This window comes from Sceloporus undulatus, chromosome 6, assembly GCF_019175285.1.
Source record: "Sceloporus undulatus isolate JIND9_A2432 ecotype Alabama chromosome 6, SceUnd_v1.1, whole genome shotgun sequence".
In the NCBI taxonomy this organism is placed as follows: Eukaryota; Metazoa; Chordata; class Lepidosauria; order Squamata; family Phrynosomatidae; genus Sceloporus; species Sceloporus undulatus.
Genome location: NC_056527.1, coordinates 79,345,405 through 79,359,358, shown reverse-complemented (window position 1 = coordinate 79,359,358; position 13,954 = coordinate 79,345,405). Strand labels below are relative to the sequence as shown.

At 40.9% G+C, this 13,954-nt stretch overlaps 1 protein-coding gene across 1 annotated transcript in view; it reads left to right on the top strand.

Annotated features, from left to right (window-relative positions):
- Positions 1-13,108, top strand: part of FOXI3 (forkhead box I3) — a 14,080-nt gene extending 972 nt beyond the window's left edge. Inside the window, exon 3 of the mRNA XM_042473608.1 lies at positions 10,659-13,108. Within this exon, the coding sequence (XP_042329542.1) occupies positions 10,659-11,227 (569 nt within the window). The 3' untranslated portion in view covers positions 11,228-13,108. The remainder of the gene's footprint in view (positions 1-10,658) is intronic.
- The last annotated feature ends 846 nt before the right edge of the window (positions 13,109-13,954 follow it).

Genomic DNA, 13,954 nt, shown 5'->3' with positions numbered 1-13,954 from the left:
ATGATACTTGGAGCCTTCCTAGACTCAAGTCTGAACCCTCAGATGCATTTACTACTACTACTACTACTACTACTATTTAGAGAGACCTTGTAGCACCTATGGGAAGAAAGGATGCGATGATGATGATGATGATGCTACTATGATTCTGTACTTGTAGCCCCTGTGGAGCCTTCCTAAACTCGTCTGCTCCCTCAGATGCTATTATTATTATTATTATTATTATTATTTAGAAGACCTTGTAGCTCCTGTGGAGCCTTCCTAAACTCAAGTCTGCTCCCTCAGATGCATTTATTACTACTACTACTACTACTAGAGAGACCTTGTAGCACCTGTGGGAAGAAAGGATGCATTGAGTATTCATTCTTATGATGATGATGATGATACTATTATTCTGTACTTGTAGCCCCTGTGGAGCCTTCCTAGACTCAAGTCTGCTCCCTCAGATGCTATTATTATTATTATTATTATTATTATTATTATTATTATTATTTAAAGAGATCTAGTAGCACTTGAGGGACTCACTGGAAGGAAGAAATTGGCAGCAGGAGCGTTCCTAGACTCACATCTATTTCCTCAGATGCATTTAGGATTCTTATTCTTATTATGGCGAGAGATTTTGTAGCACCTTTCAGACACACTGAAAGGAAGAAGTGGGCAGCAGGAACTTTCCTAGACTCAAGTCTATTTCCTCAGATGCATTTAACAGTAGTAGTAGTACTAATAGTAGTAGGGTGATGATGATGATGATGATGATGATGTAGAGAGATCCTGTAGTACCTTTGAGACTAACTGTAGTACCTTTAGCAGAGGAACTAGACTGAAGTCTAGAAAAGCTGCCAACTTCTTTCAGTTAGTCTCAATGGTGCAACAAGGTCTCTCTACATATGGAATCCACAGACAAACACAGCCATATCTTTGAAATCAGCCTTATAGTGAGAGACAATGGTGGGAATTGCAGCCCAACCACATCTAGAGGGCCACCGTTCGCCCAGCATTGCTGCAGTGGTCCCCATACTGTGCTCTTGAAGAGAATTTTGGACTTCAGCTCCCAGAATCCCAGACTATTGGCCAACATGGCTGAGGCTTCTGGGAGCTGTAGTCCAAAATCTCTTAAAGGACATAGTTTAGGGACATAGAAGGGGAGACTTGGAAGGCAGGCTCATGGGCTCCCATGGAGGGGGCTCAGGGAAGGGTGCGTGGATGATGTTACCGTTGTGGGGAAGCTAATCCCATTCAAAGAATCATAGAATCATAGAGTTGGAAGAGATCCCAAGGGTCATCCAGTCCAGCCCCATTCTGCCATGCAGGAACTCATAATCAAAGCACCCCAACAGATGGCCATTTAGCCTCTGTTTAAAGACTTCCAAAGAAGGAGACTCCACCACTCTCCGAGGGAGTGTGTCCCACTGTTGAACAGCTCTTACTGTTAGGCATTTCCTCCTAATGTTGAAGTAGAATCTCTTTTCCTGTAGTTTGCATCCATTGTTCAGGGTCCTGTTCTCTGGAGCAGCAGGAAAAAAGCTTGCTCCATCCTCAACATGACACCCCTTCAAATAATCATATCACCTCTTCTCCAGGCTAAACATCCCCAGCTCCCTAAGTCTTTCCTCATAAGGCATGGTTGCCAGACCCTTCACCATTTTGGTAGCCATCCTCTGGACATGCATCAACTTATATGCAAAGGGATCTTTTAGCACCTTGGGCTCATTCCCACTCAGCATTTAAACCGATTGGTGATGCGAGTTCACTCCGGATCGAGGAATCGATTCTCTGGAGTCATCATTCTCACTACAAAGCGTATATTTTCCTAATCCCAATCCATTGGGGTTTTTCAGTCTTAGGTCCAAGGGGTATTTTGAATCTTTTTTTTAAACAAGCTGTCAATAGCACAAAGGGATCTTGTAGCAAAGAGATCTTGTGGTACTTTTGAGACTAACTGAAAGAAAGAAGTTGGTAGCATGAGCTTTCGCAGACTTGAGCCTGTTTCCTGAAATGCTTTCTACTCCACCTCAAGCATCTGAGGAAGCAGGCTCAAGTCTACAAAAGCTCATGCTACCAACTTCTTTCTTTCAGTTAGTCTCAAAGGCACCACAAGATCCCTTTATACTGATTTTTGAGACCAACGTGTCTTTGAATTCTACCACCATTCACTCATATAGTGGGATTGTGAACTGTCACATCATGCCTAAACAGGTTGGTTCAGAAGTACAGATAAAGGCTCCTTATTTCATCCTCTAATCCTATCACTGCTTTGCTGCAAACCACTTTAGACTAGTTGGACCATAGTCCCGACTAAACAAGCAAAGGTACACCCATACAGTGTCATCTTCTGCCTTTTCCCTTAGAAGCATGTTCCACTGTGTTTATTGGGGTTTACTGTTAGGCGAGGTCCTTAAACTAGTTTGTATGTTTGTGACTGGTCTTTGGGTAAAGTCCAGTTTATGGCAACCAGTTCTTTGGGGTTTCTTGACAGATTTGTTCCAAGAAAGTTTGCCGTTACCTTCCTCTTAGGCTGAGAGAGAGAGAGAGAGAGTTGTGCAGTGAGTTTCCATGACCAAGCAGGGATTTGAACTCTGGTCCTCTTGAGTCCAACATTCAAACCACTACATCATGCTGTCTTTCTTTAAGCTATTAAATAGTTTATCTGGCAGCAAATTCCTTTGAACTCAGTGAGGCTGACTCAGAAAGTCATAGGACTGAGCTGATCATGATTTTTAGATGAGATGCTGGCTCCTTCGATGGTCTCATACTAAATATTGTAACATATATATATGGTTTTCCAGTAAAATTAAAAAGATATGTCCTAAACATTTTTACAGTCACTGTTTTTTGTGGGTTTTTGGTGCTCTGTGGCCATGTTCTAGAAGAGTTTATTCCCGACATTTCGCCAAGGAGAATAAACTCTTCTAGAGCATGGCCACAGAGCACCAAAAACCCACATAAAACTATGGGTGCCGGCCACGAAAGCTTTTGACTTCACATTTTTACAGCCAATCCATTCACATTAGCATATAACTTTAATCTTACTTATTTAAGTTACAAATCTTTCTAAAAACTAGTCAGGCCGACAGATCATAGAAAAAGAGTCTGGCTGTAAACGTATTTGTTCACTTTGTTTTGTTTTTACCTGGATGCATGAATATTTGGCAATGTTGATTGTAAGTAAATGCAGCAACTTAAAGTAGACACCTTTTCCTTTCACCGTTCCTAGTTGTTCCACCATATTTGCAAATAGACTTCTCTGCTTTTTATTGGAAGCGAGGCTTCTAATTTATGATAGTGGTAGGTAGAGGTAATTCTAGGTTAATTAACTGTGTGTGGCATATATTCAACTCTCTGATCCTCTGTGCCTCGGAGCTATGCGCTAGTTGACTGAAACAGATTATTTCAGGCTTGGAAGGGGACTTCCTTTCAGATCAGATCAGATGTACGTACGCTCTATTGCAAGCTGTTTAAACCACAATAACTATCTATTCTTATACATGAATGTGGTTATATGTATGTGTAGAATTGTACTGAATATCTTTTAGAGGGTGAGCAACCTCTGTTAAGGGGTCTTAACAGAAGGCAGGCTAGTTTGTACACAGAAACGGAGGCTGAGAAGGAAATACAAATCTTTAAGATGCAAGTATCTTATCCTTCATTATCCAGTCGTTAAATGGCTTCTCTGAATCTCCGCTGTGTCAGGCTGCCAAGGGAAGCCATACGATGTTATATAATTTAGCGTTTGGATTTATATCCCGCTATTTCATTTTAAATCGAAACAAACCCTCCAAAGTAGCATGAAGTATGTATTTTAACAACCGTTGGATGGATGGAGCACTAGTTGCTTTCTCAACTCAGCCCCTCTTTGCAGTAATAGGGATAATACTACTGGCCTGCCTTACAGGTTTGCAGTGAGGAGATGAAGTGCGAGAAGCACCTTGTATATTCTGTGAACAACCTGGATAATTTGTGTGCCTCAAAGGAGCAACATAAAGACGGAGTTCTCCCCAGAGATTTCAAAAGATACCAAAATATCTGCCAGTCCACAGAGAGTGGAGTGAAGTAGTGCCTAACTTTGTCTGTACAACCCCTAGAAGTTAAGGATGTGCTGCTTATTTATCTGTTTATGTGCGTAGTCAGCAACATGACTGAAGTGGCATCCACAGATGACAAATGGATAGGCTTCCCAGAGGACCATCTTGCTTTCAAAAGTGGCCTGTTTCTCCTTCTTCTTGTGCGCCTTTAACTTGTTTCTCCGTATGGCAACCCTATCATAGAGTTTTCTTGACAAGACTTATGGCACCTTTGAGACTAACTGAAATAAATAAATAAATTGGTAGCATGACTCTCCACTTCACCCCCTGCATCTGAGGAAGTAGCCTCAAGTCCTATGAGCCCAACTATATGGAATGGTCACATTCATCATTTCATCTTCTTTTGTGCTCTTTTTACCTACAAAATGGGGGAGTGATTTTAAAACAAATAAAAGTATAAAGGGGGCATGTGTTTTAGGAGAATTGGATTCTTCCTTGCGTAGTGGTGTTCTAATGCTCCAGGCACTTGTATGTCAACCTGACTTACTTCTGGTATTACATTTGGTATTACTGCCTTACGTCTGGACCCATGGAAGAAAAATACACCTGGAAGCACAGGGAGGAAGTAAGGGGAGGTGGAAGAGTCCGATTTGCCACATTTTATATTGGAAAGGACAGACATGAATACCAAACATGACTGTCCCACCACTTGTACTTTGATTTTTGATTTGCATTTATGATCTTTTTGATTTATGATCTTTTAAACTTTTAGTTTATTTTTCTTTAGATGTGTAAAGCTGCTCTCGGATATACTTTACGCAGAAATAAATCAATAAAGGAGCCAGTAGTACTGTAGGGAGGAGGGAAGCCTGGCCAGCCAGTGATATATGGGAAATGAAGGTGCCTTCTAAAATGTGTACAGTTTTGCCACACACAGAGCTCTGGAGTTTCTTGACAATGAACTCAGCTTTCAAAAAACACAGTTTTAACGTGAATCCTGTTTCACTAACAGAGCAGGAGGAAGAGACATAGTACTAGGCCAAAAGGCCTATAGACCAAAAATGGGATAGGCTTACTAAAGCTAAGTTGGATGTCTCAGACAAGTAATACCGAGGTGTTTTTGCTTCTGAGGAGCATTGCAGGGTTGTTATATGACAGAGTGAGACAGGGAAACCAACATGGAAACAGAAGGAGAAAGATGCTGTGGTGCGTAGTCTTGCTCTCCATCTGGAACTTCATGTCGTGGTGAGGCCTGCAGCAGTGAAGGGAAAGCATCGTTTTTTGTGGGTTTTTCGGGCTATATGGCCATGTTCTAAAACATGGCCACATAGCCCGAAAAACCCACAAAAAACTATGGATGCCAGCCATTGGAAAGCATTGGAGCCTTTGACTTCACACTGGAAAGCATTGTACTCAACAGCTATTTCTCACTGATTATGTTATATTTCCCAGAGCTAAATATGTAATTGAAAAACCTGGGGGTGAAGTTGTGGCTTACATTTCGCTCCGTTAGAGTCATTTTCATACCTTACAACATTTCATAGATGAAACTGGGACACATGTGGCCAAGCAATACCAGAAAGTGATCAAAATGGTGATGGTTATAAATAAAGAAGAGCACACAAGCAAGGAGAGGTTGCAGCAATTTGTTTTTTCCTTAGTCTACAGGGAAAGCCAACATTCTGCACTTCCTCTCCTGTTCCCCCTTACTGAGTAAGAGGAGTGAAAACTACTTGTATTTTGAACTCACTTTGCAGCAACTGAGAATGAAAGGAGAGAGAAACTAGGATCTTTAAAAAAGCTGTTGAAAAAGTGGGACAACAAAGGATTAATTGGCACTGTCCCTACCAAACTGGGACAGTTATAGGATATGCATTCTGCCATGGTGGAAATCAAAGCCACTCACAGCATCTGGCCCTTTTCTGACGGAGGCGGTCTGTTAATTTTTTAAACTCACACTACCCATCCCCAGCTTCAGGGATGGGCAAAGTGTAATGCACAGGCCACATCCAGCACAACCTCCCCGCAGTTCACAGATGTTCATAGGCTGTGACTTGCTCACTTTGCTTTACATTTAAAAAAAAAAAGTCAAATGGTTGCTTCTCAATTTTCTCCATATCAGTGCCATTCCTGTCAGAGGCCTTGTGAATGCTTGGATGCAGAAGAAGTGGGCATTTAGTGAAAAGTGGGAGAAAGGCATTATTTGCAGCAGAAAAACGTGTATGTGTTTGTCTGTGGTTTTGTTTTCTTAATCTTTTCCCAGTTAGATTCTCTGTCAAAACCACTAAACCTCCAAGGCTTTTCTCCACTTAGTCTGGACACCTGGGCTGGAATCCTGTTGGTTAGTCCTAGGCAATCTAGACCCAGGAGATCTAGCATAGTGTAGTGGTTTGAGTGTTGGGCTAGGACTCTGGGAGATCTGGGTTTGAATCCCTGCGTTTGGCTTTGGAAATCCACAAGGTGATCTTGGGCAAGTCACACTCTCTTAACCTCAGAGGAAGACCATAGCAAACCTCCTCTGAACCAGTATTGCCAAGAATAAAATATTGCTTTAGATTAGAGTCACCATATATCAGAAATAACTTGAAGACACGCAACAACAAGACTTAGACCTATTGAATGTTGAGTCCATTATGCAGCTAAATCCAGTTGATTCAATGACTCTACTCTAGTCAGGACTAACAACAGGATTTAGGTTCCGGTTTTGATTACAAGAAATGCAGCAGGTGTGGGATGGATTAAACATTCCCTTTGGCTGTTTTTGCCCATGCACACATTCCACCCATGCACCCCTTTGCATGCTACAAACAAATATGGGACCAAAGATCCTATTTTTGCTGCCAAGAATGTTTTGCAACTTGCTCAACATCAAGCCAGCATGGCTTGAACTGTACAATTATAAGCCTGTGTGATCAAGGATGTTAATCTCCATAAACTTGTAAATATTTGTGCATCACGGCAAGTGAAAACAGTTGTTTAAATCCTGTGGTAGATGTGACTGCCATTTTTGAATCCCAAAGAAAACATGCAGATTGAGTAGTTTGTTTCATTTGTAATAAAAGTATTTGGCTACCTTTCCTCAAAGGATATTCAGTTTTATGAGTATGACAACAAGCACATGTTGGAGCAAGGATAAGAACAGCATGGCCCTCTAGATTTTTGAACTGCAGCTCCCAACAGCCTTAGCCAACATAGCCGATAGTAAGGAATGTTGGGATTTGCAGTTTGACAGCATCGGCGGGGCGGGGGGGGGGCACGATGCAATTCTTACCCTATGTTTCAGACTGTGTTAGAGAGCCAGCATGGTATATAGGTTTGAGTGTTGGACTAGGCCTCTTGGAGACCATGGTTCAAATTTCTGCCTGGCCATGGAAACCCATTGGGCAAAGCACACTCTTTCATACTTAAAAGATGTTAATGGCAATATTCCTCTCAATAAATCTGACCAAGAAAATCCTGGGATAGGGCCACAAATTGGAGTCAACTTGAAAGCATATCACAGCCACAAGAATTAGAGGCTAAAAATTAATTACGCAGAAAGTATATATGGGGGTTGAGGGGGTGGCATCCAGAAGGTGAAACCCATTCTGGAAGGCCAAGGGGGCCTCCAAGCCACTGCATTCAGGTGGGTACAGTTGAAAGTCAAAGCTATGGAAACTACATGTATGTGCCGCATGTACATACATAACTTTTGGGATCCTGTGCAGTCACAAGAATTAAGAAATTGTCTTGCATTTACTAACGGACTGTTCACAGTTACTTCACACAGCTATTAAAATTCTCCAGTACAACAGAAAAGGGTGTCTGGACATGATTTGTGAAGTACTTATGACTTGTGAAGTACTTTTTGATAAGCTCGTTTTGTCATGGCCTTTGGCTAGTACAATAAATATTAACTTGTATGAAATAAATGTGCCCTGAAAGCAAAAGGCTCGTATTCTCGTGATGAAGAATTTTGAATGTAGAACTCTGATTTCACGTCTCTGTATTACTTCTTAGTCGAGATGCTGGAATTTTAAGCATGTGAAGCTCCTTTTTGTAAGGGTGAATGTGGCCATAGTAGTTTCAGGCAGAAAGGTGAAAGAAAAAGAAAGTTCAATTCTTGTTGTTTGAATAGTGATCCAAACTATGGCACAACTTTACACTTGTGTAGCAGTGTATCAGATGCTGGCCTTTTTTTTAACCCTATCCCCATAATTAAATGAATTCATGCTTTTGGTTGGTATCCTAATCCAGGAACATAAAGACAGATAACTTGGAAGAATGAGCAGTTAAAAAAAAACACCACGTTAAACAATAGGGAATATTATAATCCACAAACAAGAACATATTGTGGTATTCCATTTAAATCAAGAAAGAGCAAATTGTTTAATATGTTGATATGTTTTAAAATACTCAATTGCTTTAATTTCAATATTGTTTCAAACTGCTTAAATTAATTGTATTTGTACACCTCCCTGAGATCTCATGGGGAAAGCATGGAATATTTCTTTAAATAAATAAATCTGTTACATGGGAGCTTCCTGAAGATAGTTTCAAGTCCTACATATAGCACTGAGGAAATAAATGGCTTGGTGTGAAGCTAATTATTTACACCTTTTAATTTGTTTTATTTAAAAACATATTTCTCAGAAACCAAGAGCCATGTGAACTTTGTCATATGTCATAGGCCTATCTATATTTACTGGGTATCTTAGTATTGATTGCTGTTGCTTACAACACACTTAGATAAACTTGGTTTATGGACATTCATCCTCAACATGGGGAGTTTGAAAGATTTTTTAGTTTTCCTTCTTTTTATCTCCCCCCACCCCCAGCTAAGCAGGAACAGTGCTTGCAAAACACTGTAATGTGCCTTGACTTATCACAGGAGATTCAGGGACGTAGCCAAGGGGGGGGGTTCTTGGGGTCCGGACCCCCCCTTCCATTAGATAAAATGAATGGTGCGTGCTGCCATGCCACCGCACCCAAACCCCATTATAATGGTGGCACTTAGTCTGGACCCCCCCCCTTCCCAAAATCCTGGCTACGTCCCTGGAAGATTCATGCACTCCTCCCATATTTGGATGCATTATCCTTTCCACCTCTCCCTAGGACAGTGGTTCCAAATCTTCCTAATGCTGCGACCTTTAATACAATTCCTTATGTTGTGATGACTCCCAACCATGAAATTATTTTCATTGCTACTTCATAACTAATTAAAAAGGTGTTTTCCGATGCTCTTAGGCGACCCCCATGAAAGGGTCCTTCGACCGCCAAAGGGGTCCAGACCCACAGGTTGGGAAACACTGCCCTAGGACCATGCATAAACTTTTTTTTCCAATGAGTCCTGCAGGGTTGTGGATATACGTAATGTCATGGAAGCTGAGTAAACAAATGCGGTACCTTGATTTTAATTTCTTTTGAGCAATATGTGGGTTCTTCAGCAATCTTCTTGCACAACAGAAACTTACTCTGAGAGCCATTCTTTCTGGCTTTAACTGAATTCCAGGTTTTCATATGTGATCAGTGGATTCGTTTTTATATATAATGGAATGGGACTCCATTGCTTAATCAATGGTTAGTTAATTTTAAGGGTGCATGGATTTAATTTTTTTGAGAATGTTTGGCTGATACTTGATGGTAATATGAAAAGTATTAGAAATGGCCTTTGTTTCAAGCAAAGATTGCTAAGTATTTATTGTGTTTACTCCCCACAACATGTCCTCAGAGGATCTGTATTAAAAGTTTTGTGACATGCATGTTTCAAAACTTGTCCAGTTAACTGGTTAAGAGACAGTTTAACTCTGATACCTTGGTTGACTGACAGCCCAAACAGGATATTTGTTAAGTTTCATTCTCTGTACTGTATGTCTATTCTTTTTTTCTAATTCATGGTTTAAAGGAGTAGCTTCTCATCTCTCTTTCTATATGTATGCTTTTCTGATCTGGATACACAAACGGGGCTCAATTTTTATTTCAAATCTTTTTCCCTACTACACAACCATCTTGAAACATAAGAGATTTTGACCTGATCGGTGTAATATAAGATACATGGTGTAAGCATGTCAGCTAGAATCCTTTTGGCTAGTTCTAACAGACTTTGAATCAATTATTGAATGTTGAGTCAACATACAAGGATACTGCTGAAGATTTAGGCAGTATTCTCCAGCTCTGTGTTAGTACTGCCATGTTAATTGCCGTATATCTATATGTAAACTTCATTTCTGTAGAATTCAACATGAGTTTATATGACAGTTTATGACTAGTCAGATAGTTAGTCCCAATTAAGTACTATGCATATGAGGTTATAAAGACGGAAAGGTAACAGTCATCGTTTTAATTTTTTGTTTCTTTCTCTTTTTCTTTTAAAAAATAACAGATTTAATTCCTGGTTAAAGCTTATCTTGGTAACGTCTAAAAACTATTATTTCTGCACGTTGAGAGAGCTTGTAGCACCTTTGGGCTCTCTCAAAAGTGCTACAAAATCTCTCTACATACTGATTCTGCGGACTAACACAGCTATATCTTTGAATTCTATTATTTCCAGCTGATATGGCTAAGATTATGTGTGCTGTGCGAGAGATTCCCTGCTATTTGCAGGGAAAGATCCTTTTTGATATGTTGTGTTTTCAACATCGGTTCTCTGTCATCCTTCAGGGAAGGGAAACTACTGGACCTTGGACCCAAACTGCGAGAAAATGTTTGACAACGGGAATTTCCGTCGCAAGCGCAAGAGGCGTTCTGACCCCAACGCCTCTACTGTGACCTCCACTGTTTCCACCTTGGGGACTCTGAAGACGGAGGAAGGGCACTCTGTTTCTTCAGCTCCAGGAAAGCCAAGTGCCGAGAGCCCCTCCTCAGAGCTGGAGCCGGTGGCTTCCATGCGGGACCATTCAAAGAGCACCTCTCCGCCTGTGATTGTTTCACCTACCCCCAACTGCCTCAGCAGCTTTTTCAGTGGTATGAACTCGCTCAGCAATGGAGGCCGTCTTCCAGGGAGCTTCAGCAGTGATCTACATCATAGAAACCTCCCAGCTGGGCCGCTGAGTGGGAGCAGTTTTGCCCAAGAGGTCCCCTCTGCGGAGCAACTCCAACGGGTTTCCGCGCCTGCAGGGGCCTACTACAGCCCGTTCCATCCTGGCAGTGGTCAGTCAGGCCAATACAACCACTTATACAACTTCACAGTCAATAGCCTTATCTATGCACGGGAGGGCACTGAAGTGTAAACCTGTTGTGTAGTTAGACCGTGGTACTACCAGGCCCAGACGAAGGAGGCCATCTTTATTGTTCTGTGTCCAAGAACACTATATCTCCCCTCCCACTTTTTTGTTTTTGTTTTTAGTTTCTTTATTGTTCTTAAAATTGACTCCATTCAGGACAACTTCCTGGCCCAGGAACAAAAGATGTTTGAAACGTAGGGGGAAATTTTACAACGCAATCTGGACTTGAAATATTTCTTTGCTTATTGCAAGAGTGCCACCAGGTTTTGCAAATGAGGACCATCAAGACCGAGTGATTTAAAGTATTTTCAGTGTTGACATTAAATCTATTTTTTAAAAGATAAAAAGAGGACCAAATATAGAAACGTAGCCTTGGAGGTATATTGTTCGTTGGCGGCTTGTTGTTCGGGTGGGGTTTGGTGTGTATTTTGGGGCCTCTGTTTACAAATGCTATGGTTCAAAAGAAACGGATGAAGAGGTTTAATGAAGTGCCTTGAACAGTGTAAAAAAAAAATCTAGATGCCTTTGCTGAGAATTATCTGTTTGAAACTGAATTTGTTAGCCAACTTTTCACTGCCATAAACATTTTTTCCTCCAGTTCACAGCAATGCACCAAGCAGAGATGTCTTGGGCCTCGGCATGGTGACTAACATGACTTGTATTTGGCTTGGTCAGGGCTGGCCCTACCATTTGACAGAGTGAGGCAACAACTTGAAGTGGTACATACTGGGATGCACCTGTACCACTCTCAGTCCTGCACCCTCTAAGTTTTCTTATCACTTCCCCAATACTGCTATGGTTGAAGTAACATTCAGCTGTTGCTTCATTTTTCTTTTGTATGTGGGATGGAGTGGTACCATCTTATCCATTGCCTCAAGCTGCAGAATGTCACAAGTCACAGAGAGCCACAAGTGCAGGTTAGCCGGAAACCAGCAAGTCCACTAGTGCCACAGTTTATTTAAGAAAAGCACTATGCATTTTTGTAGGGCTTTGTGGAACTGTATCAGGCAGCTTAATCTTTTGCTGCTCATTGCAGTCAAGACTATGGGCACACTTGTATGTGGAAATAAATTCCAACAAAGGCAGTGTGTGCAGAATTGATAGAAAAAACCATGCAATATAGCCTTCCTGGAACTGGTTTTTACCATGAAAAAAGTTCCTGGGGTAGAGAAAATATGTATATTCCAGTGCAGTCTTCCCTGCTGTGTGCAGGCTTGTATTTTGTCAGGCAACATGGAAGCTTAATACTTTCACGGTAGCATTCTAAGTCAATGCAGTCCTAGGGCTGTGGGACTTTGTGCCTCTAACAATCAGAATGATCCCATGTTTTGAGGCGACCCAAATGCCAGCATCAGTACTTGTTTTCTGGAGCAATCATTTTTACGTAGCTTTGTACCAAAGATGTATGTATTTTTTCAGCCTTCAGTTTTTGCTGAAGCAGTTTGCCATGTATTTTTTATATATACATGCTACTTTGTCACATCCCACTCTGTAAATTGATTTTTACATGAGTCTTAATTTGTAAATTATGACCTGGAAACTACTTATTTATAATGTTCTGGGAAAGTTTTATGTTTCTTTTCTCCATTAGTACATAGAAATGTTGGGAATAAATTTTGTTTAAAGTTGTTACACAGTTATGCATTCCTTCACCTTCCATTGTTGAGTGTTTTTGCAATGTGTACACAGCCTGGCTTGGGGAAAACTTTCTTAATTCACTGTTGTATATTCCTTTTTATACCACAGTCCATTTTGAAGTTCTCTTGCACAAATTCTATGTGAAATCTATGCTTCCTGTTCTGTTTATTTCAATAGGCCTTGTTTTAGAAAATTGTGCCCCTAGTAGTCTGGGCTGGGTAAAAATGCTTTTCATGAACATTCAGAGTTTACTGGTTAACCACAGTTTCCTCATTCATTTCATTGGAGGAAACAGATCACGGACTCATTAATTTGTATGAACAGATTTTTCCTTTTGTTGATGCAAACAAGTGATTTAAGAGCACACAGATCCTTGGATCAAGTTAGATGTTGCTAGTAACTGTTTCTATTCAGTAAAAGTGAACTCTGGGGCAACTTATTTAAATAAAGTTGAAACTAATGACCAAACTACATGTTTTATTCAACATGCTTATGAAAAACTGTATGTAATGCAGCCACTTTTATTTTTAAGAAAGGCATTTATTATCTCATTTATGTTTGCCCACAGAGCTATCTGCTGCTATTTTCCTGCAAATGTTTGCAGTACAATGTATTAGGGCAGTGATGGCAAACCTATGGCACGCGTGCCAGAGGTGGCACTTAGAGCCCTCTCTGTGGGCACATGTGCCATCACCCCAGCACAGAGTTTGCCAGAGTTTGTTACTAAAAAGCCAGAGGGACATGGCACTTTGCAATATATAAGTGGGTTTTGAGTTGCAGTTTGGGCACTCGGCCTCTAAAAGGTTCACCATCACTGTATTAGGGGAATGTGGCAGCAGACTTGGGTTCTACCAGACAGCTTTGTATTCAAAATACAAGTGGCAGTATTAAACAGAAGTTTGAAAACCGTATCTATGCAACATGTCCTTTGGCTATAAATTCCCACCTCTGATGAGATATGGAACAGATTTAGCAATTCTATGGTTTGCATCTGATGGAAAAGATGATAGAAAATCAGTTAGAGTAAAGGCTACATCAGAATGTATTAATCTGAGTTTCTTGGGGGGAGGGCAAAATAAGGACATTGCTCCTCCA